Genomic DNA, 25,928 nt, shown 5'->3' on the forward strand with positions numbered 1-25,928 from the left:
TGGTGAACTCTTAGACACTAGATCTCATTTATTCCCCAGAATAAACATCAATATAAAATTGTATTTGCATGTCTCCCTTTGGAAAGCAATTCAATGACAAAATCTAAAAGAGTTATCTTCTTTTGGAATTGGGTGATTTGAAAAGATTTAAATCATCATTAATATAAATTTCAAAATGCACTTCAGAAAAGGAAATAGCTTTTTTTCCATTGTAAGACTATAAACCATAATATGATAAAAATGATTACAATCTTTCAAAAGTTTAACACACTTTGTTTAAAATTCTAAAAACTTAGACTTTTCCTACACATTGTAAACCTGAAAATAATGCCCAGAATTCAAAAGATACGACACCCAACATCACCATACAGTGATAAATAGAGAATGAAAGCCAAGGGTGAAATAGGGATGGAGTTTTAGCTTATGAAAAATATTTTCCCTAATTACTTGTCAGAATGGACAGTTAACAAATGATGTGAGTTATGCTGGAAGGAATGAATAGATAAGCAGAGTACTTTACAAATGCAATCTGCCTGAAACAATGCAATTCACCAATCCACATCAAATAAAAAGAAAATAAAGAAATAATGTCCCAAAGTGGTTAGGGAGAGCCCATAAAATAACTGGGTATCTGTATTCTTGTGCTATTTTTAAAAATTATCCAGAATTTTAAGACAACTACTGAAATTATAAATGATTCTAAAGCCAAATCTTTTAAAGTGGTTTCCTTTCAAAATTATTGATTGGGGTCTATCAGTCCATAAGGGAAAGGAAAATATTTGTACCAAAAAAGAATTTAGAAAATATCTGTTATCGAAAACATTAATAAATATTTATTGTTATATATGTATATATAATATATAACAAGTTATATTGCAGTATATATCAGAAAAGCTTACAACCATAATAATTAACTTAGCAAGAGCTTCATTTATAAACTCAGTAAAAGATATTTCTTGATTTTACTTTTTAACACGTTAAAAAGGTGCCCATCAGACCGAATGTGAAGATTTTCACATCAGAGCTTTGAGTCCTAAAAATATCTAAAACTGATAAATGCAAACAACTCATCTGAAACTTGTATGTTTCTGAACTAATGCATCCAAAATATTCCTTTCTTTTCATATGTAAATTTGTTTGTAAATTTGCAACACAGAATTCTTGCCACATAAATAATTGTTGAGTAATTTTGGCATGTAACCCAGAATATCTGAAAATCAGGGATAATTAAAAATCAAGCAGAATTCAATAAAATTGAGATAGAAAGTTTAACAACCTCCTCACATACATTTTACTTAGAAACAATTCTGCTTATCCAGTGTTTGTAAAACCAACTCATAAGATTAGCTGTAAGTGAAAGTTTTTCTGTTTCCAATGATTGATCTCTTCTCACAGAATGAATGAAGAAATTTCCAGACTATGTAGAGTCTCTTTTTATGTTATGCCATAGCTTTTGGTATAAAAAAATTTAAATTAATCACAGCCACAAAAATCCCATTACCTTTTCAGCCATGTTTCCAAATAACTTCATTTTATATAACAAACTCACTAATTCATCCTGATTGTCCTGTTAAAATCACAGGACTGTGATTTTGAGGGTCTTATCAAAAGAAAAGACTCTTCTCTCCAACTTCCTCAAGACCATGGCTTCTAATTACCAAACATTCTATTGCATGAAGTCCTGTCTTACCTAATATAAGTAATTCTAAAACTTGATTACTGAAGAACTAAGAAAAGTTCAAAGAGAAAGATTTTGAAGAGTCTGAGTGTTTTTATTATATTTTTCTAATAAATGTATTAAGCATTTGCAATATATTTTTCTAATTTTATATTATCCTAATTTATACTAAAATAAAAATGTGGTACCATATTCTTATAAAATTCCCAGAAGAGGAGAATGCCTTTTGTAACAAAAAAGATTCATTTCTTGAGTTCCTCTTATTAATAAGTTAAAATAAAAAGAGGGTATAAAGACATGAATAATTTTTTTCCATTTATTTTTATTAGACATGAATAATTTTATGCAGAAAGAAAGGATGGATACCTGTCAAAATTTAGTCAATTTACTCAGAATAGGCCTTTTATTTTACTTCTCACCTGTAAACCCCTTACAGGGGATAATATACTTCTCTAAGATGCCTGCAAGTTATTTCAACCCCTTCATCCTCTCACATTAATACCCTCTGTTCTGTTCTCTAGGTTTGTTACTGATGCACTAATTCCTTCTCTCTCAAGCCTGTTCTCTGTCTTCTCCTCCATTTATTTTCTAACCTGACCTTTTTTGATGCCTTTGCTTCAGAAACTTCTCTAAAAACACTGCTGACCATGTTCTCTCATCCCCAGCTCTCTTCTGACTCCTTGAGACCCCCTTACCATACACCTCCTTCAAAATCATTTTCAAAGCTTTCTCCTAGAAAAACTATCCTGAGCTCTGAATACATTCACAATAATCTCTGTAACAGAGGATGCTTGCAATGTTCTGCTCTCATCAGGTGGATGGTCTTAATCCTAAATCCACCCTTGGATCCTACGTAACAGAGATTATCAGTAATTTGAACAACCAATCTCTGTAATAGAGTTGCCCCGTCATTTTAGTAAGTCTAAAATTAACTGTTTCTCAACACTTTTCACAATAGCCAACATATGGAAACAACCTAAATGTCCTTCAGCAGATGAATGGGTAAAGAAGACGTGATACATACATAAAATGGAATACTACTTAACCATAAAAAGAATGAAATAACACCATTTGCAGCAACATGGATGCAACTAGAGAGTGTCATACTATGCAAAGTAAGTCAGAAAAAGAAAGATAATACCATATGGTATCACTTACATGTGGAATCTAAAATACGACACAAGTGAACCTAACTTCGAAAAAGAAACAGACTCACAGACATAGAAAATAGACTTGTGGTTGCCAAGGGAGAAAGGTTTGGGGGAGAGATGAGTGGGAGACTGAGGTTAGCAGATACAAACTATTACATGTAGGATGGATAAACAAGATCCAACTATACAGCACAGAGAACTATATTCAGTATCCTATCATAAGCCATAAAGAAAAAGAATATGAAAAAATGTGTATATATATATATATATATGTATAATTGAATCATTTTGCTGTACTGTGGAAATTAACACAGCATTGTAAATAAACAATACTTCAATAAAAATTAAACAAATAAAATTAACTGCTTCTGTGTATATTCAGTTTTTTCCCAGTGTGTCCATGGATTCTGAAACATCAGACTCAAAGCCAGAGTGCCTGATCTGCTGCCTGTGTTCTGAATAGCTACCAAGATTTGAACCAAGTTGGTCCATATATATAGCTGTACTCTTTCCCCTCAATTGATAATAGTCATGCAAGGCAGAAACTTCTGATTCTCCCATGTCCTCAAATGCAGTCCTTACACTATAAGAGCTAGGTCTCCCAAACATACCTACTGCTCTGTCCTCTTCTCACGGATGGACATTCATAGAGTCATCAACACCTCCCCATATCTACCATGAACCGACTGTTCCTTCACAGCAGAGCCCTTCTCTTACGACCCAGTCTCATCTCCCTCAACCCCTGCTAGTTTGCATTTTAGGTTTTAAAAATACTTTTTTAATCTCAACCTTTTGCAGTTACTGTCAACATTCTGTCTTGTTCTTTTGCAGATCCACTTGGCAAATTGTTATTCTCAAATCAGTCCCACCAACTGCCTTATGTTCCTAGATCTAGTTTACTTAAAGCTGCTATTTAAAAAATCTAACATAATCCTGTCGATTGGCAGGGCCACTGCACTTATTTATGAGTTTGTCCTGCATAAGGGTATCAGCTGATAGTGAGACAGACCTTTCCTGAATGAGGCAGAGGGGGTCCCTGTATCTAATTCACCCATGTGCTAGTAAGGCACTGTGGATGGACACCAATATAATGTAAGCTCTGTAAATCTCAGCAGGGCTGTGTACCACTCACCTTTTGTGTGGATTGTCTGGGATTGTTTTCTTCTCTTATATTTTGACCGCAAGTTTCTCTCCTGTTCAATGAATGTTGAGTTTTAAGCCAGCTTTTCCACTCTGCTCTTTCACTTTCATCAGGAGGCTGTTTAGTTCCTCTTCACTTTCTTCGATAAGGGTGGTGTCATCTGCACGTGTAAAATTATTGATATTTCTCCTGGTAATTTTTATTCCAGCTTGTGCTTCATCCAGTCTGGCAATTCACATGATGTACTCTGCATATAAGTTAAACAAGCAGGGTGACCATTTTTAGCCTTGATGTATTCTTCCCGATTTGGAACCATTCCATTGTTTCACGTCTGGTGCTAACTGTTGCTTCATGGCCTGCATACAGATTTCTCAGGAGGCAGGTAAGGTAGTCTGGTATTCCTATCTCTTGAAGAATTTTCCACAGTGTATTGTGATCCACACAGTCAAAGGCTTTGGCATAGTCAATAAAGCAGAAGTAGATGTTTTTCTGGAACTCTCATGCTTTTTCTATGATCCAATGGATGTTGGCAATTTGATCTCTGGTTCCTCTGTCTTTTCTAAATCCAGCTTGAACATCTGGAAATTCTCAGTTCAGTTCAGTACTCTTGAAGCCTGGCCTGGAGAATTTTGAGCATTACTTTACTAGCATGTGAGATGAGTGCAATTGTGCAGTAGTTTGAACATTCTTTGGCATGGTCTTTCGTTGGGATTGAAATGAAAACTGACCTTTTCCAGACCTGTGGCCACTATCAAGTTTTTCAAATTTGCTTGCATATTGAGTGCAGCACTTTAACAGCATCATCTTTTAGGATTTGAAATAGCTCAAATGGAATTCCAACACCTCCACTAGCTTTGTTCATAGTGATGCTTCCTAAGGCCCACTTGACTTTGCACTCCAGGATGTCTGGCTCTAGGTGAGTGATCACACCATTGTGATTATCTGGGTTGTGAGATCTTTTTTGTATAGTTCTTCAGTGTATTCTTGCTACCTCTTCTTAATGTCTTTGTTACGTCCACACCATTTCTGTCCATTATTGAGCTCATCTTTGCATGAAATGTTCCCTTGGTATCTCTAATTTTCTTGAAGAGATCTCTAGTCTTTCCTATTCTACTGTTTTCCTCTATTTCTTTGCATTGATCACTGAGGAAGGCATTCTTATCTCTCCTTGCTATTTTTGGAACTCTTCACTCAGATGGATATATCTTTCCTTTTCTCCTTTGCTTTTGGCTTCTCTTCTTTTCTCAGCTATTTGTAAGGCCTCCTCAGACAGCCATTTTGCCTTTTTTGCATTTCTTCCTCTTGGGGATGGTTTTGATCACAGTGTTACGAACCTCCATCCATAGCTCTTCAGGCACTCTGTCTATCAGATCTAATCCCTTGAATTTGTCACTTCCACAGTATAATCGTAGGGGATTTGATTTAGGTCATACCTGAACTTTCTTCAATCTAAGTCTGGATTTGGGAATAAAGAGTTCATGATCTAAGCCACAGTCAGCTCCCAGTCTTGCTTTTGCTGACTGTATAGAGCTTTTTCATCTTTGACTGCAAAGAATATAATCAATCTGATTTTGGTATTGACTGTCTGGTGATGTCCATGTGTAGAGTCATATCTTGTGTTGTTGGAAGAGGGTGTTTGCTATGACCAGTACATTCTCTTGGAAAAACTCTGTTAGCCTTTGCCCTGCTTCATTTTGTATTCCAAGACCAATCTTTCCTATTACTTCAGATATCTCTTGACTTCCTATTTTTGTATTCCAGGCCCCTATGATGAAAAGGACATCTTTTTTTGTTGTTTGTTTTTTGATGTTAGTTCTAGAAGGTCTTGTAGGTCTTCATAGAACTGTTCAACTTCAGCTTCTTCAGCATTACTGATCAGGGAATAGATTTGGATTACTGTGATATTAAATAGTTTGCCTTGGAAACGAACATAGATCATTCTGCTATTTTTGAGATTGCACCCAAGTACTGCATTTCAGACTCTTTTGTTGACTATGAGGGCTACTCCATTTCTTCTAAGGGATTCTTGCCCGCAATAGTAGATATAACGGTCATCTGATTTAAATTCGTCCATCCCAGTCCATTTTAGTTCACGGATACCTAAAATGCTGATATGCACTCTTGCCATCTCCAGTTTGACCACTTCCAATTTACCTTGCTTCATGGACATAACACTCCAGGTTGTTCTTTACAGCATCAGACTTCACTTCCATCACCAGTCACATCCACAACTGGGTGTTGTTTTCACTTTGGCTCCATCTCATCATTCTTTCTGCAGTTGCTTCTCCCCTCTCCTCCAGTAGCATACTGGGCACCTACTCACCTGGGGAGTTCATCTTTCAGTGTCATATCTTTTTGCCTTTTCATACTGTCCATGGCGTTCTCAAGGCAATAATATTGAAATGGTTTGCCATTCCTTTCTAAACTGGACCACGTTTTGTCAGAACTCTTCACCACGCCCTTAGTCTGCTAGCTTTCTGAATAAAGTTACTAGTTCATGTTCCAATAACTCTTCTCTCAATTTATTGACCTGACACATTGCAAGTAGTATGAGCTTGGACTTGGTAATACTAATCAAGTGAGCCCTTTAAAAGAGGTTCCAAGTGTTAGCAATCAAAGTAACAAACTCTCTCTATTGCCAGCTTTATGAAGCAAGCTGCCATGAATTCTACATTCTCAAAGGAATGAATTCTGCCAACAACACGGGGGAGTTTAGAGGCAGACCCTTCCCTAGAAAAGCCTGAAGATGAGATGGACTTGACATCTTGGTTTCAAACTTGTAAGACCCAGCTCAGCTGTGCCCAGACCTCAGATCTACAAAAATCTGGAGAAAATTAAGTGGGTGTTTTTTTAAAGCCACTAAATGTATGATAATCTGTTATGCAACAATAGAAAAGGAATCCTTTTCCCCTGATTCTTAACAGCTTTTACCCCATGCTCTTCCACAGAATCTGCCATCAGCAATGTTTACAATGGTTTATTTTTTCCTTAAGCTCCAGTCACTTGAATCCCTTATCTCTTCTGCTTTCTCTACAGAATCTGGCTTCCAATCTTGTCCTCCTTTTCAAAACTGTTTATCTGTAGCCTGTATTTCGTCACTCTCCTAGTGTATTTCCTAGGATATTTGATGAGCTCTTAGCTCCTTCTATTTCTACCCTCTCGTGTGTCAGACTTCCCTGGCTGTTCCCACTGCCTGGAATGCCCAAGCCCTGGTGGTCGGCCAAGAATACTTTGACTCATCTTTCACATTTCAACGCAGACAAATGTGAATGCTTCCCGGTAGTCCTCCCTCGGCGTCCTGCCTCTAGATGTGTCACTGTTCCTTGAACATATCACCTTTCACTGTCATCGTTTTCAGGTTGCATCTGTTTTCCAAGCCCCTTGAAGGCAGGTACTTTTTTTTTTTTTTTTAAGTTTACTTCCCTAGTGTCTAGTGCCTGGCATGTTACCTTCATTCAGGAATGAGGAAATAAATGTCCAGTGGGTTTAGGAAGGCCAGAGAGCAGGGTCATGGGAGAAGGAGGGTCATTCATTCATTCATTCATCAAACACTTTCTAAGCACCTATGGTGTCCCAGGCATAGGGGTTAGGTGGTAGGGATAAGAAAGTGAGAAGATATTTTGTCTTCACAGGGCTCAGAAGTCTACTGGGTAAGGGAGACATAGAAAGGCTATTCTGATTTAATGTGCTGGTTTGGACAGGGTATTTCAGTGTAAAATAAAGGCCTAGGACTACAAAAAAGGTCTCTATGTATAATGCCTGTCCAAATGATTTTCCAGTATCTCTTTTCCACAGACCCCTAAAATCCAGTCTAATTATAATAATACATGTGCCAATGTCCAAATTTCCCAGAATTTGTTATAAGAACCTCCTCTATTTGACCACCATTAGTTCTTCTGATCTTATGTTTCGTGTCCTTTCTTAAATTCTGACATCCAAACTGTGTTTGAACCAATATATAAAAAATTTACCTCCACCCAAGTTCTTTACCCTATGCCCCCGAACATGACACCATTTCTAACTTTTTTAACACAGTGAGTCATTCCTGAGAATGTACCATGGGCTAGGAACTATTCTAGCCTGTATAGATGATCGCATTCAATCCTCACAAGGAAGGTTGATAGAATCACTCCATTCTTCAAAGGAGGGTTAGGGTTACAATTTCAAGTCACTACCCAGATGGGCATGACTATAAGTTGCCAGTCTCATTTCTGCTTTTTCATACCATCTCTCCAAAGCATGACCTCCCTTTCCTCACCACTTATCCACTCTTCAGCTTGATTTTTGCCCATCATCCCACCCTCACTGCTCCCATCAAGGTCATCCAATGACTTCCTAATGTCTATATTTAATGGACTTGGAGGGCCCTACTTTATTTGGCTTTGTTCTGTATTTTATTTGACTTGCATTATATTTTTAATATTTTCTATTGTGTGTTCTATGTTTTTTCATAAACCATGTTCTAGAATAGTATTTGAGTGGAAGGCACCAGGCAGCCCTTCAGAGAAGAGCTGGTCAGATGCTGGACAACCTCATCCCCACTCCTAGAGGAGGTGTATGTCCAAACAGGTAACCAGGACGAGGCTCTAGGCTCGCTCCTGGGGAAGCAGGAGGTTCCCATATTCCAGATTGAGACAGTGGCCAGGTCAGACCCCCACATGCCTGCCTCCATCCCCACAAATCTTCTAGTTTTAGTAACAGTGAAAGAAGAGAAAGCCCCTCCTTTCCTTGCAGGGGCCACACCTTCCCATGGGGGCCCCCTAGGGCTTCACCTCCAGTTCTATCCACAAAAGGCCTTCTGACCTCTCCCTTCCCTTTGATCTCACCCTCTTGATCTCTTAGCTTCTAATCTTCTCTAAATCAATCAGGAGCAAATATTAACCTGACTGTCCCACTTGGCAGAATTACTTGCTGCTGCAAATAAGAAAATCTGGCAAGCAGCTAGAAAATATGAAAGTACAGAGTTGGCGAGGAAAGCTGCCTGCCTCAGGTGGTCTCCTGACATCAGAGTCAGAGAACAATGTGTTTCCTGTGTGATAATTCCATGTTCGTGCTGAAAACATGTCATGCTGCCAGAATGTTCTTTCACGGGTTGGTATTTTGTGTTCCCAAATGGATGTAATTGATGCCAGATTCACTTGAGCTTAATAAAGAAAACATTATTGAGATACCTTAAAATTACTGATTAATTCATGTTTGCGTATTTTGCTCTCTTGGCTTGCTTATAATTTTTTTGTTGAAAGTCTCTTTAGCTTTCCCTGCATGAAACCCCCTTCTCCAACTTTTTTGGTTCCCTCTCAGCCTCTTTCTTTGCTTCTCATCTTTTATGGGTTCTTTATATTTTACTGTATCCTTTCTTGTATCCTGTGTCTTCCTATACTGCATTCTTTCCATGACTAAGCAATTCCATTCTCATAGCTTCAACTTATGTAGCAAATACCTCCAGTCTCCCATCTTCCTCCTATGTCCAGATTCATATTAGTATTCCCAGCCTCTTTCTAGATAGCATCATGCTGCACCATCAGGCATCTCAGATTCAACATCAGATGTCTCATCTCTTCCTATCCCCTCCCAAGACCTGTTATTCTTTTCTCATTAATGCCGGCATTCATTCAATTTCCTTGGTTACAAATTTCATTCATCGTTTATTTTTCTCCATGTATTGTCAAGGAACAAATTCAGTTCATTCTATGCCACAAAGTCCCCCTTTTTGTTCCCATGGTCACTGTCTTTGCTCCAGACTTTATCATAGGATTTTCAGATAAATCACTTTGTTTTCATGTATCCATATTCGCCTCTCCTTTAAGTCTAATCCAAGAGTCGGACACGACTGAGCGACTGAACTGAACTCATCCCTGAATAAGACATTCTTAGAAGTCTACACCAACATTCAGGAAATTAACTTTCAAAATCATTCTGAATTTTATTTAAGAGGATTTTGATTCAACTGCAGATACAACTTTTTTACTTTTGACTTAATGCTTTAAAATTACAGTCTTTAATGATTTTTATCATAGTGTACTTTTTAAATTTATTTTTTTATTGAAGGATAATTGATTTACAGAATTCTGTTGTTTTCCGTCAAACCTCAACATGAATAAGCCATAGGTACACATACATCCCCTCCCTTTTGAAACTCCCTCCCATCGCCCTCCCCATCCTACCCTTCTAGATTGATACAGAGCCCCTGTTTGAGTTTCCTGAAAGTGAAAGTGAAAGTCGCTCAGTTGTGTCCGACTCTTTGCAACCCCATGGACTATACAGTCCATGGAATTCTCCAGGCCAGAATACTGCAGTGGGTAGCCTTTCCCTTCTGCAGGGGATCTTCCCAACCCAGGGATTGAACCCAGGTCTCCCTCGTTGCAGGCAGATTCTCCACCAGCTGAGCCACCAGGGAAGCCCTTGATTTCCTGAGCCATACCGCAATACACACAGCAAATTCCCATTGACTATCTATTTTACACGGTAATGGGGAGACCCTGATGCTGGGAGGGACTGGGGGCAGGAGGAGAAGGGGACGACAGAGGATGAGATGGCTGGATGGCATCACCGACTCGATGGGCATGAGTTTGAGTAAACTCCGGGAGTTGGTGATGGACAGGGAGGCCTGACATGCATTGAGTCGCAAAGAGCCGGACACGACTGAGTGACTGAACTGAACTGAAGTGAATGTAAGTTTCCATGTTACTCTTTCCTTACATCTCACCCTCTCTCCCCTCTCCCCAAGTCCATAAGTCTATTTTCTATGTGTGTTTCTCCATTGCTGCCCTGTAAATGAATTCTTCAGAGCCATTTTTCTAGATTCCATATAGGTATGTTAGAATACGACATTTATCTTTCTCTTTCTGACTCACTTCACTCTATATAATAGGTTCTAGGTTCATCCACCTCACCAAAACTGACTCAAACGTGTTCCTTTTATGGCTGAGTAATATTCCACTGTGTATATGTACCACTTCCTTCAAAAACTAGGCATAAAATCACCATATGACCCAGCAATCCCACTCCTAGGCATATACCCTGAAGAAACCAAAATTGAAAAAGACACATGTATCCCATTGTTCACTGCAGCACTATTTACAATAGCTAGAACATGGAAGCAACCTAGATGCCCATCGACAGATGAATGGATGACATAAAGTACTTTTACCTAAACATGCCACTTCAGCAGAAATATTTGGAACACAAAATACACTCAACCCAATATTTACACTATGTTCAAGGTGATATAGTAGGCACTGTAAGGAACAAAGTGCTTAATAAAAATGGATTCAAGGTGAATGTTCCTTTTAAACACTTTACAATCTGCTAGGCAAGATAAGGCATGAACCTAAATAGTTACATACACATTGCAATAGGATCATTGTTATAGAAGATGTACAGAAAAAGCTACTAGAATTATCTTGAAGGAGCGTTTGCTTTCACTGAAGGAACCAAAGCGGGCTTCATAAAGGAGTTAATATCTGAACAAGCACCTCAAAGATATGAACTTTGAAATATTTCTGTTTTTTATACACCATTTGAACCTCATGTATATGCAAGACACTCCAGAAAGTGCTACAGATACAGAAATGAACAAGAGACAGACCTTCCCTTGACTTCAAATTGTTCTCAGTCTATTAAGAAAGATAAAATCCATGATTAGAATCAGGAGAAAGGGAATTATATTGGAGATTTTCTAAAAATACTACAAACTACAAGGAAAATTACAAAGATGTAGGAAAGAAACTAAATCCTCTTCAAAGGGAATGTCTCTGGAAAGGGTGCTGCTTGGGCGGGGCTTACGGTTTCAGGTAGCCGAGGTTACATGAGGATGGGCTGGGACGAGAGAAGCATCACACACAGGAGGGTCAAGGGTCAGGGATGCAAGGGTGTGATGCGTGTTCTGTGATGACGGTCCAGGAGTGCTGAAGAATAGAAGCACTAGATGTGGGTAGAAAATCACATCAGGGCTGGGTAATAGAAAGGTTAAAGGCCAGACTAGGCATTAAGTACATATTTTTAGGAATAACTTCATAAATTACACCATACATGGATTCAGTTTCACCAGGCAGACCAGAAATACACTTAATCAATGCCTCTCTGATTGAAAAACTGATGTTGCTGGCATCAGGTAATCCAACCATGGGATAATCTTTAGGCTTTTTACATTAAGCTTCAACTACTGGCTACACTGGGCTTTCCTCAGAGCTCAGTCGGTAAAGAATCTGCCTCAAAAAAAAAAAAAAAAAAAGAACCTGCCTCAATGCAGGAGACCCGGGTTTGATTCCTGGGTCGGGAGGATCCCCTGGAGAAGGACATGGCAACCCACTCCAGTATTCCTGCCTGGAGAGTCCCCATGGACAGAGGAGCCTGGCTACAGTCCATGGGGTCGTGAGAGTGGACACAACTGAATGACTAAACCACCACTGGCTACACTGGCTTCTCTGGGAGCTTAGATAGTAAAGAATCTGCCTGCAATGAAGGAGACCTGGGTTCAATCCCTAGGTCAGGGAGATTCCCTGGAAAGGAATGGCAACCCCTTCCAGTATTCTTGCTTGGAAAATTCCATGGACAGAGAAGCCTGATGGGCTATAGTCCATGGGGTCGCAAAGAGCTGAACACAGTTGAGCAATTACCACTAACCACACTGGCTACATTCAGCTTCTCAGAGTGCCTTCTTTGATACTCTGGCCACTTCTGTTTGGTTTATATTTGTCAGTAACAGTCATTGTATTTTTATTTCATGATAATCTACTCTTCACCACTCCAATAGATTATGATAGGAGATGAAATCTAAGACAATAGCTATTCACTAAACACTTTAGGACCCAGGATTCCTCCATCTGTAGTAATCATAATACTCAGCCACCACTAGCAAATTAGTTTGAGCTATGCCTTTTCATTTGGAGCTTTGATAACTGTAATCTACTTTTAACTAACCTATTATTTTGGTCCCCTTAAAAATGTGTGTTTTTGTCTCTAGTTTGCCCTCTGTATATTGGGTAACAAAAGCAAAATAAATGACCAGCTCAGCAGTAGATATACAGTAGTTGAGGAAAAGGATAAATTAAAAATCAAAACATTGCTTCATTAAGAATGTTTTTCCTTATTTATATTTGGTATCATCATGTTTACGTGTTCTTCAAAAGTCCACATTAAACTACCCTCCACTGACTATGGATGCTTCTACATCAACATGCTTCTTTCATCATCTTTCCTGAGGCAAGAAAGAAATGTTTCAGCCTATCACTACTTACTGAGAATATGTTTAATTAGATCATTAGAATTTTTCCAATAACTAGCTAAGAATGAAGTTCAAGAAGAAATAAATGTTTTAGTCCAATAGGCTGGATAGTGGTACCACAGTGAGAATCTTTTATCAACCAAAGGTGCTATGAGGATCCTGGATGCTTTAAGTGACATAAATACATCATCAGGAAGTCAATGAAGGCTGCGAAAACAAAGATGTGGCACCAGAAATTTAAAAAAATGCCTGCCCTGCAGTTTTGCAGAGGTCCCAGGAGTACCAAAAGGCCAACTCACCAATAAACATGTCCTCCCAGCTACTTTGGGAAGCTTGCAAATACCTGGCTCAGAAGACTCTAAACAGGACACTGTGATGCTGACTCATGGTCATTGTTACAGAGAGCTCTTCATCGATTCATTTCTCACTCCCAAAGCCAAGCCAGCCTCTGCATTCCTGACATTCTCTGCTTTGTCAGTCTTCTGATAACTTCCTGACAACAAATAGCCAGTCATTCTGTTTTGGTTTTCCCTTCAAAATTCCCCCTTCCACCTCATTCTTTCCGGCCATCACAGATAATGGGTCTCCTACTATATCAAAGACTCTCCACTTTAAAGGAACCATTCAGTCTTGCTGCTAAATTTTGTGGTGGGATCAAACTGTGGGAAATTCTTAAAGAGATGGGAATACCAGACCACCTGACCTCCCTCCTGAGAAATCTGCATGAAGGTCAAGAAGCAACAGTTAGAACTGGACATGGAACAACAGACTGGTTCAAAATCAGGAAAAGAGTATATTCCTTGGGAATATACAAGGCTGTATATTGTCACCCTGTTTATTTAACTTATATATGAAGAATACACCATGTGAAATGCCAGGCTGGATGGAGCACAAGCTGAAATCACAAGCACAAGATTGCTGGGAGAAATATCAATAACCTCAGATATGCAGATGACACCACCCTTATGGCAGAGAGTGAAGAGGAACTAAAGAGCCTCTTGACAAAAGTGAAAGAGGAGAGTGAAAAAGTTGGCTTAAAGCTCAACATTCAGAAAACTAAGATCATGGCATCTGGTCCCATCACTTCATGGAAAATAGATGGCGAAACAGTGGAAACAGTGTCAGACTTTATTTTTCTGGGCTCCAAAATCACTGGAGATGGTGATTGCAGCCATGAAATTAAAAGACACTTACTGCTTGGAAGAAAAGCTACAACCAAGCTAGACAGCATATTAAAAAGCAGAGACGTTACTTTGCCAACCAAGGTCTGTCTAGTCAAGGCTATGGTTTTTCCAGTAGTCATGTATGGATGTGAGAGTTGGACTATAAAGAAAGCTGAGAGCCGAAGAATTGATCCTTTTGAACTATGGTGTTGGAGAAGATTCTTGAGAGTCCCTTGGACTGCGAGGAGATCCAAGCAGTCCATCCTAAAGGAGATCAGTCCTGGGTGTTCATTGGAAGGACTGATGTTGAAGCTGAAACTCCAGTACTTTGGCCACCTGATGCAAAGAGCTGACTCATTGGAAAAGACCCTGATGCTGGGAGGGATTGGGGGCAGGAGGAGAAGGGGACGACAGAGGATGAGATGGTTGGATGGCATCACCGACTCTATGGACTTGAGTTTGAGTAAACTCCGGGAGTTGGTGATGGACAGGGAGGCCTGGCGTGCTGCAGTCCATGGGGTCGCAAAGAGTGGGACACGACTGAGCGACGGAACTGCCTGCCTTCCTTCCTTCCAGATCGCTGAGGCCAGCCCTGCTTGCGGTGGTCTCCAGGAACACAGTCGGTATTTCCCTTAAGACGCAGAGGAGGAAACGATTTTCCTTACATACTCTCATTCCCAGTGTATCCTTTTACCCCTCTTTCACTAGTTTAAAAGTCACGTGTCTACATGTCCTATCTAGCTGATAGCTACATGTCATGTCACATCTCATCTTTAAAACGTGCTTCTTGATGCACCCAGCCCAACAAGCACTCTAAGAAATTCCCTTTAGTGACCTTATTTGAGCATTTTCAAAAGGAAAAGTTAATATTCACCCAAATCCACCCCAGCTAAGAATTTTACATGTTCTCTTCCACCAAATCACAGTATAAGTTATATAATCCTTATGAATTTATTATCTTCATTTACACTGTGATGATTTGTGATCTTGGGATTTTAGTTTTTTAATGTTTTTTTTCCTTGAGAGTTTTGTATGCCTCCATGCCTTCAGTAAACAGAAGGCTTTTGCAGACGAGGAATATGAAACATTTTTTTCTTACTGACAAGAAGAAAAGCCTACCTGCCCATGTCTTTGCTGAGGAGCCATCGCCTGAGGCCGTTCAGGATGCAACGGGGCCTGGAGGTCCGCCCCTCGAGTTTTGGGACGCACCACATCGGAGGTCAGACTGGAGGAGATGGCGAGAGACGCGGGCCGAGCAGCCGGGGGGCCTGTCCCCACCGGGGGTCCCTGGTCACCTTTTCTGCCCGGGGCTTCCTCCTCCCCCTCAGAGTCCACAATAAAGACATATTCCGCTTTGAAGAGGTCACTTTGCTGCATTCCTTGAGGTTTCTTCTCTTTAAATTCCCTTCCTTGGGAAGCCTTGTCCTTGACCTCTGAAGGGCAGGTCAGCGTTCCTCGCCCTCTCTCTTGTTGGCTCCCAACATTCAAGGTCAAGTACTCATGGGAATCAAACTGCAATAAATGGAGAAACATAAAAGAGTTGATGTTGCTTTGATAAATGCTTCTTTTCTGTACTCTTAAACACTTAACCTGCTTATATTCCTCAAGGACAAAAGGTTTTACAAATATATCCCCAAATCAAGTTGGCATAGGAGAGTTTGGGTTGAAGTTAATGGCTTACTTTTAATAACTCACTTGTATGTCATGGTCCAAACCTAAGTAATTTAGGACTCAGAATTAACGTCAACAAACAAACACTTTCAAATAAATTTTGATATGACTTTTTAGAAAGAGAGGATGAGGGCAATGTTTTCCGTAAAGACATTCACAAAACAAATGAGACCTGGTCAGTCATGGGCTTAGTTAATAGTCAAGCAAAACTTGTATATCCTGCATAAGCTGGGGGTGGGAAATGAAATCCCACTGAAAGTTTCTAAAATAATATGCATTCCTCTCAAACTCTGAGAAGAAAAGTAAAATTGGAACAAAATGTGGATATTCAGACAAAATAATCCAAGCCTATCGGAAGAACTCATGAATAGGACATCAAAAAGATAAGATATTTTTAGTATAAAGTGTTTTCTACTGTTATTTCATTTTTGATTTATAATCCTAAATATTTTCCCATTCAGTTTTCTATGAACACATAGGAGGTTTACAAGACCAGGAATTAGATAGTTTTCTCATGCTCCAAAGCATCTTTCTTCTAAAATGGTAGCAGCAATGTGAACCAAGACTGTGTTTAAAAGACCCAGTACAAATTCCCTCGGTTTTGATAAGCATTGTTGTTGTTGTTGTTAGTCGTTAACTTGTGTCCAACTCTTTACAACTACATGAACTGTAGCCTGTCAGGCTCCTCTGTCCATGGGATTTCCCAGGCAAGGATACTGGGATGGGTTGCCATTTCCTTTTCCAGGGGATCCTCCTGACCCAAGGATCAAACCCTCATCTCTTGCTTAGCAGGAGGATTCCTTATCAATGAGCCACTATTTTTTTTTTTTTTGCAACATTTCTCTAAGTATAACATTATTTCAAAATAGAAAGATAAAGATACTAAATAAGCTAAAATAAACTAAATGTCAACTATGGTCATCAATTTAATGTTTGCTAATATGTATTATGTTATGTGTGAGTGAAGATACAATAATCAAATCATTGATGCACTAGGAGTCAAATTCATACCACCAGACCACACTTTTCAGCTGATGATGACATAGTCAACATACTTCGCCTCTGATTTGGATTCTTCTGAGAGTGGTCATTTCACATATAAATTTACAACACTATGTAGTAACAAGAGCCCTTGTGTCTCAGATGGTAAAGAATCTTCCTGCAATGCAGGAAACCCGGATTCAATCCCTAGGTCGGGAAGAGCCTCTGGAGAAGGGAAGGGCAACCCACTCCAGTATTCTTGCCTGGAGAATTCCATGGACAGAGGAGCCTGGTAGGCTACAGTCCATGAGGTTGCAAAGGGTTGGACACGACTGAGCGACTAACATATCACATATAGTAACAAAGCCCAAATTAGAAGGAAGCTTAAATTAAAAATTGAAGGATTCAAACACAGATTGCTTATGATGGAAAGAGAACAGAATAACTAAAGAGCTGGCAAAACTGAACTCATTTTTGAAAATGTTATTAATGGTCTACAATAACTCCCTGCTCCCACAGTCCAACATTCTCTATTTGTTTATTCTGATGTATTTTTTACAGCATCTCTTACCACCCGAGGTTTTATTATATGCTTTTCACTATTTTCATTGTCTGTCTTTCCAATAACAAATAACTTATGAGTTGACTTTATTCATCCAGAATCCACAGCACCAAGGACACAGCATGTGTTCAAGTAAATAGTTTTTAAATATACAAAGAAAGAAGGATTATTTACCCTGCTGTATTATACTATTGAACCATTTTTTAAAAAGGAAGAAGAATGTTTACTCTTTTAAAGATGTGGTTGTGCAGGTACCATTGCCATCTGCAGATGAATATCATTAGCTTAGGAAGCTTCGGAGATCTGCAGCCAAGATTGATTCATATGTCTATAGTCTCAGTAGCTCAGAGCACCTAATCACAAAGGATCCCTTGAATATATTGTATGTGCTTGAGTACTGTTAGAGAGAAAATTCCCAGAAGTGTCTTATGTAGCTTTCAGAATTTCTCTAAAATAATTCGTTCTCACCATAGTTTTTGAAATAAGTCCCAGGTTCATGGATATATCACTGCTTACTAGATAAGATGTTTTCATATAGACAAGGAGAATCAGATAATTTTATTTCCTACAAAGTTGGCCCCAAAATACCACAAAATTCACCCAGTAACATTTTTTTATAAGAGGACAGTATTAAAATACATATTAAAGAGAAAAAGTTTTTACCCAAAAAGTCATTATTTTCACACAAGCAATTTTTAGTTTTTTGTTTAACATCACTTTCAGCCTTGGTCTCACTTTAGATAAGTATAATTGGGTATAAATACAATTTTATAATCTATTGTATCATTTAACATGATAAGATTAACATGTTCCATAAAATTAAATAATCATTATAATTATAACTTTGTCAAGGTGATGCTATCAGATGCTTTGATTTTCTCTGATTGTTAGATATTAGGCTCTTTTCATTTTTCCCTAATTATTTTCCTACATAATATTTTTTTTCTTCTGTACTATTTCTCTGGTATACATTTACAGTTAGATAATTAAAAGGTTATGAAAAGTTATATGATGTGGATAAGGGTTTTCCAACCAAAATTGTACAAATTCACAAAACTAGCAGCAAAGTGTGAGCACGCCAATAGGTCTACAAGTGCCCTAAACATCGAATATTATATTTTTAACATTGTTAATCTATTACACATAAAATAGCACCTCACTCTTTATCTAATAGCCTTTAAAGATAAATTCAAACTTTGCAAAAAATTTTGGTTTTTTTATTTTATTTTAAGATACATCTGGGATGGGAGGTGCCAGGAGGCATAGTGTATCATGTGAACATCAAAAAACAGCATGTCAAATCAAAAGGGTTAAGAACAACTTGTTGTAGAAAACCTGAGATTTGATAACACTGAAGTACCTATTACATAATTATATTTTTAGCCACTTTTAGATTTCCCAGTTATCTCACTTTAAGTAGAGAAAATAAACATTCATACAGCTTTTCATGTCATTATTATGGATACTTTAATGTTAATTACTTGACATAAAAATAATAAAAATAATCCTACCCTATTTACAGTTTCTGGAGTCTTATCACTTGGTTCCTCAGGAATTTTAACAATGTATTTAGAGGTGTCACCCAACTGGGAGTGGGTTGGCAGTCTTCTGACAGTGGGGACAAATGTGAAGATCAGAGGTTTAGCTTCAGAATCACCAGAAGAGACCTATGAGACATGTAATAAATTAGACTTTCAGCCTTATCAAAGGTTTATCTTGACTTTACTCTCTACATATTATGATATTTATCTTGTTTATTTTGATAAACTGCCTACCGTCCTTTGATCATGTGTATGGTTGCCAAAGAGAACAGCTATTAAACTATTCATCATGTATCTGATCAATTTTTTTTTATGAAAATATTTTTCAGTGAAAGAAAAACAACCCCAGGAAGATCTTACTGTAGGACACGGCAACAGAAGAGTAGGTTGACAAGTTGAGCTGCTGGAATGCTACAAGTTAACAGGGAGGAATGTCAGTTTCAACACAGACCGGATGCTGTGTTTGTGATGACCTCACAGAGGTCACGGACTTTCACCCGTTTAACCCTGAGTTAGCAGGTTCAAGTTGACTCATAATCACCAACCGTGTGTGAAACTTTGGACATACATCATTAATGAGAAGGCTAAAATGTGAATGGAAAATTGAAAATGTACTTTCCTGGCTATCAATATACCAATGCCTCTTCTCAAGGGTATACCTCCTCTTTCATTCATTCTTTATTCATTCAAGAATTATTTTGTTAAGTATTTGCCATGTGGCGGGCACTCAGGAGCTAGAGATACAACAGCAAACAGGGAACAGTCAATAGGTCTCTCACAAGTAGGAGAATGGTATGCACAGCATAGGAAGGGAAAAGCAATGATGGTTGGGTGCCTACCCAATTTGGGAAGCTCCATAAAAGGCAGCACCTGGAACTGAAGTCCTGGTGGAGAGGAAGAGAAGGCTCTCCCATGCTGAGGAAACCAGATAAGTGAAGGCATGGAAAACAACAGTGTGTGTGGATCAAGCCTGGGCTTTGCCCTAATTACAATGAGAACCAAGTGATTGGGAATGACATCATCACGTCACAATGTCAGATGGGTGATGCTGGTCTTAAAAGACCCAAGCCTGGTGATCAAGACAGAAATCCAAGAGTGACAGATGGAGGAGTGAATGGAAAGATGGCAAGCCTGAAGACTGAAGCCTGGTGATCAAGACAGAAATCCAAGAGTGACAGATGGAGGAGTGAATGGAAAGATGGCAAGAGAAGATGGTACTGGAGATTTCTCTTTGAAGAAGTGGGATGTAGGAAGAGAAATAGAGAGAAGTTAGAGAGGGAAGTCTGGTCAAAGGGATGCTTCTGTTGGTCTATTATGGGACAGACATGAAGACGTCTGTAGACTTGGGGGAAAAACCAAAGCAACAGAGACTTCCCTGATGGCCCAAATGTTAAGACTCCACCCTTCCATTGCAGGGGACACAGGTTCAATTCCTGGAAGATCAATTAAGATCCCACATGCCTCACAGTAAGGCCAAAATATAAATAAATAAAAGTAAACAACAGAAAGAATATAGCCTCCTCTGTGAACAGAGAAAATGAATGAAGATACAGAAAAGATCCCACTGTGGGGCACTGGGAGAAGCTGGAAAATGACAGGACTCATTTTGCATCTAAACTACATTTGTGATGCAATCAGCCCCATCTAGTCAAGGTGGACACTACCATGTTGCCCCCTCCCTGCTCGTCATAAGAAATGCAATGGTCCCAGCATGCCCTCCCATGCTCCTCTCCCTTCTAGCCATGCCATCACTGTATGCCTTATCTCAACATGCCCTTTAACCCCAATCACGTCAGCCCCTCAAGAAACCCAGCCATCCCTGTATCCCTGTGTGCCAGGTACACCCCTAGTTTTGCTCCTTTCTTATAACAGAGCACAATCCTCTGAGGCCTTCCCAGAATAGACCCCCCCACTCATGCCCTCCACCTGCCTTTTGTCTGTAGAAAAACTAGTCAAAGAATAAATTTAATCAGAGAAACTAGAAAATGCAGACAAAAGGAACACAGTCAAGCAAGACAAAATAATAATAGCTTAGCCAATAAACAAAGTCAAAGACATTTAGTTCTTCCTCAAGGACTATAGATAATATTCTGAGCCATGTTCTTTGAGCTGTTTTGCAGATACTGAAACCCTCACCAGGTGGTAGAAGTTAATTGTATGCTGCCTACAAGCACATAGACCGCAGACCGGTTGAAACCAGAAGGTTAATGATGTGGACTCCTAATTACCTCACCACCAACCGATTAGAAGAATGTCCAGGAGCTGGCCACGCCCTGCTCCTTGAACACGGACTCCTCGTGACCCTCTCCAGGGAGGGACGCACAACTGTGTGGGCACTGGCCCACTGTGGCCCCCTTTGCCTGACGAAGCATAAAAGCTATTCTTTCTCCTTCATCCAAAGCCCTGTCTCTACATTTCTGTTTGGCACCAGTGTACAGAGGCAGAGTTTCAGAAACACACACTTATCCAGCTCTTGGCAACTTCTCATCCTCCACTGTCTGGAATTCAGGCAGTCGTCACACGGCCCCGCATATCCTGAACCTCCTCTTCGCCTGTTGCAGCTCTAACCACTCTGCTTCCCGGGAAGTTCTCAGTGACTGCTTGCTCTCATGCTAGGTCTAGAAGTAGGGTAAGTGGCCTCCTTGTTCTCTTACAGCTTCCAGACCATTCTCTTCCTCCCTCACCCCTACAAACCTCCAAGTTCCAAGCTCCTGCCACGCACCAGTTAACGCCCTTCACTACCTACCTCTCCTTGTCGCAGTCATCTGCCCACAACCAAGTCAACCCCTTCTTTCTTTGAAGATTTAGTTCTAGTGTTAATTCCACTCCTTCTAACACTATGTCTCACGGGTAATTTTTCTAGTAGCATATGTCACTGACCTCTGCTCTTCTTGGCCCTTCACATCCCTGGCAACAACCAACAGCCACAACCCTTCCATAATTTTGGAGTGTTTTCCTTCTCTGACCAACACTTCTTTTCTTTCCGCATCATTCCTCTGGTTCTCTAACTCCAGCATTTCTGGGAACCCACCAAAACGGAAGTCTACTGATCCTCCCAGCAGTAAGTTTGCCCAGACTCCCTTTTTTAGCCAGTTTCAATGTCTGATACATCTACTCCTGTGGACACCCCTCCAATGTCTTGCCTTCTCTCATGTCATCATCCCCTTTGGGTAAATCATGGTACTCACTGAATCTAACCCCTACCAACTCTACTCTGGCACCACAGAGGTAAATGCAGCTGGGGAAAAAGTTACAGGACCATGCTTGCTGGTTTCACTCAAGATTCATGGCTCTGAGCCTCACGTAGGTCCTTCCACACTACTCTATAATCATACTATATTCTTTATTAGACTATGATTGCTTTACAATGTTCTGTCCATTTCTACTGCACAACAAAGTGAATCAGCTACATGCATACATATGTCCGCTCCCTCTCTGACCGCCTTCACACTCCACCCCCGATCCCACTCCTCTAGGTCATCACAGAGCACCCAGCTGAGCTTCCTATGCTCTATAGCACGTTCCCACTAGCTATCTATGTTACCCAGCGTAGTGTATATATGCAGGCTTCCCAGGTGTCTCGGTGGTAAAAAATCCAACTGCCAATGCAGGAGATGCAGGAGACATGGGTTTGATCCCTGGGTCAGGAAGATCCGCTGGAGGAAATAGCAACCCACTCCAGTATTCTTGCCTGGAAAATCCCTTGGACAGAGGAGCCTAGCAGGCTACAATCCACGGGGTCACAAAGAGTCGGACACGACTGAGCACACATGTACACAGTGTATATATGACGATCCTAATCTCCCAATTCATCTCACCCAACTCTTCCCCCCATATGCATATGTCTGTTCTCTACACCTGCGTCTCTGTTCCTGCCCTGCTTTTCTCTATCTGTAAGAGAAAAACAGATACCAGATATTATGTGGAATCATACTATACATTGATAGATTCAGAGCCCATTTACTCTCCCACACACATAGAAAGCTCGCATCTTCTCTGCTTTCTGCAAACACCTGCAGCCTCTTCCTCATTCTCACTCTGAGCTAAAAACTCTGTTTCCCATTTCACTGAGATAATTGAAGCAAACGGAAGAGAACCTCCAAACCCCTCATCACAGCTTTTAGTCACCCACCTACATCTTTGTCCTTTTATGGGACCATCAGTCCTTCTACACTCCTACTAAAACCAAACCTCACTTGATTACATTGCCTTCTATAATACTTTCATTTACTTAACAAGATTTATTAAATGCCCACCAGGTGCTAGGCTTTATTTTAGGGCTTGGCAATATGAACAAAACCTCTACCCATTCTAGTGGGAGGGAGACAGGAAGCAAAATAAATAAGAAAAAGGTAGAAATTTTCAACTGAGCTAAGTGCTATGAAGACTAGTATAATAATCCACAGGAGAAAAAATGATAGGTAAAACTTGGGTTGGCTATAATTTAAAGGAAAAACTTAGAATTTGCTGAAAAATTAGATGTGAGATGCAAGAGGCAGACAAGAGTCAAGACATACAAAGTTTTTGACCTGAATAACTGAAAGATATGTGATATTCTTCATAGAAGCGAGGCAAATAAGAGGTGGAACTGGTTTGAGAATAAAGATCAAATTTGATATGACAAAAAAATACATCCAAGAGGAAATGTGGGGATAGGAGAAAAGTTCAGAGCAGAGTCTGTGCTGGAGATAAAATGATTAGGGTTGTTAACCTATACATGGCTTTGAAAACCATGAGACCAAATGAGATCACCAGGGATTTGGGCACAAACAGGAAAAAAGAGGTCCAAGGTTAAAGCATTCAGGCTCTGCCATTAAGTGGTGCAGTAGCTGAAGAAGAACTTGTAAAGGTGACATTAGATTTTAAGAGAAAAATAAGCCTGGAACATCACTGACAGCAATAAGAAAGAGACCAGACCATAAATAATAAAAGGATCGACAGGCTATTGTGAGAGTCCAGCCCAAATGTAAATCCAAGAATTTGTCGTGAAAGCAATTTGCTTGGCTGTTGGATAATCTCTCCAGGAATGCTCAACTGCCTATCACAGGAACAGAGAAAGTGAATTGCAGCATTTATAGAACTGATGTTCAGAGGTGGTTCTGGCAGAAGAATGTTGCGTGTGTCAGGAAATTGAGGGTACCGATGAAAGCAAAGCAAAAGGTCAGCCAGGGAGTAGACAGGGAAGAAGGGGGACCTCACACTAAGAGACTAGCAGGCTCTACAGCTGAGAAATCAGATTTGAAAGCCTGGTAGGTGTTTGGGAGAATGGTGTGGTGTCACAAGATAGGATGCAAAAGAGAGTTTGAGATTCAGTAGTATTAAGTCTAGCATAATAGTTCCAGGCTTATAACCAGGTACAGCTAGGATTAGGGTTTTTAGAAACAATGCATATTCCTTAAGGAATAAAAAAATACACAGACTAACCCTTCTGAGCCAACTATCATTTTTCAATATTATTTTCTGCCTTTCAAAATAACTGTCATTATTCCTCCAGAGCAGTCAGGTCACAATTCCCAGGTTGTAGCTTATCATCAGAAAATAACCAATCAATGGAGTTGAGCCTGAGTATTTGAGATGGAAAAACAGGAAGGGCACCGAGCCTGTGAAGGTCAAGGAACTGGGAGACAAGAATGCCGACAAGACTGTAGTCGTGTCAACAAAAGCCACACTGGGACTGCAGGGCCGGGCTGGAGCAGGCAGTATGGAAACGGTGCATGAGGCAAGGCTCAAGTGCCGCCAGCAACAGCTGACACTCGGGACAGCAGACTGTTAATCAGATATTCTGTGTGTGAACACAAATAAAATAAAGAGAACCAGATATCCTTGCAGGAGATTTCACCAAGTTATAGATGGTCTAACGAACTAACTCGGGACCACTTACTGCAGGATATAACTTTCTGGTAACCATTTTCCTGGGCTCCAAAATCACTGCAGACAGTGACTGCAGCCATGAAATTAAAAGACGCTTGCTCCTTGGAAGAAAAGCTATGACAAACCTAGACAGTGTATTAAAAAGCAGAGACATCACATTACCCACAAAGGTCCATATAGCCACATCTATGGTTTTTCCAGTGGATGTGAAAGTTGGACCACAAAGAGAGCTGAGTGCCAAAGCATCGATGCTTTCAAACTGTGGTGTTGGAGAAGACTCTTGAGAGTCCCTTGGACTGCAAGGAGATCAAACCAGTCAATCCTAAAGGAAACTAACCCTGAATAGTCACTGGAAGGACTGATGCTGAAGCTGAAGCACCTGATGCAAAGAGCCAATTCACTGGGAAAGACCCTGATGCTGGGAAAGATTGAGGGCAAAAGAAGGGGGTGACAGAGAATGAGACGTTTGGAAGGCATCACTGACTCAATGGACATGAGTTTGAGTAAGCTCCAGGAGTTGGTGAAGGACAGGGCAGCCTGGCGTCTGCAGTCCATGGGGTCACAAAGAGTCGGACACAATTTAGCGACTGAACAGCAAACCAGAAAACTAAGACAGCTCTGCCTTCTAGAAACAAAGCATATTCCTTAGGGCGTGAAAATTACACAGCAAATCCTTCTGAGCCAACTTTCATTTTTCACTATTATTTTCTGCCTTTAAAAATAATTATTATTCCCCCATGGCAGTCAGGTCACAGTTCCCGGTTTGTAGCTTATCACCTAAAAAATAATAAAGCAATGCTTTCCTTTGTAGGAAGAGACATGAGATCCCTCGTGAGATTCAGGGAGTCCAGTAGCCTTTATCAGTGATACACAATACAAGACACTTCCCAGAGGGATTTTTTTTCTAGGAAGCTTTCTTTACATGACTAATCTCATCAATATC

General features: G+C 40.0%; 1 protein-coding gene across 15 annotated transcripts in view; it reads right to left on the bottom strand.

Annotated features, from left to right (window-relative positions):
• Positions 1–25,928, bottom strand: part of LOC122696903 (muscular LMNA interacting protein) — a 286,820-nt gene that overhangs the window by 126,773 nt on the left and 134,119 nt on the right. For 13 of the 15 annotated variants that reach the window (XM_043907063.1, XM_043907077.1, XM_043907064.1 and 10 more), the window contains exons 2-3: positions 19,085–19,240; positions 15,479–15,871 (exon numbers count right to left, since the gene is read on the bottom strand). In XM_043907063.1, the coding sequence (XP_043762998.1) occupies positions 15,479–15,871; positions 19,085–19,240 (549 nt within the window). The remainder of the gene's footprint in view (positions 1–15,478; positions 15,872–19,084; positions 19,241–25,928) is intronic. The other 2 variants (XM_043907075.1, XM_043907070.1) reach the window with 1 other exon arrangement.

Source organism: Cervus elaphus, chromosome 7, assembly GCF_910594005.1.
Source record: "Cervus elaphus chromosome 7, mCerEla1.1, whole genome shotgun sequence".
In the NCBI taxonomy this organism is placed as follows: Eukaryota; Metazoa; Chordata; class Mammalia; order Artiodactyla; family Cervidae; genus Cervus; species Cervus elaphus.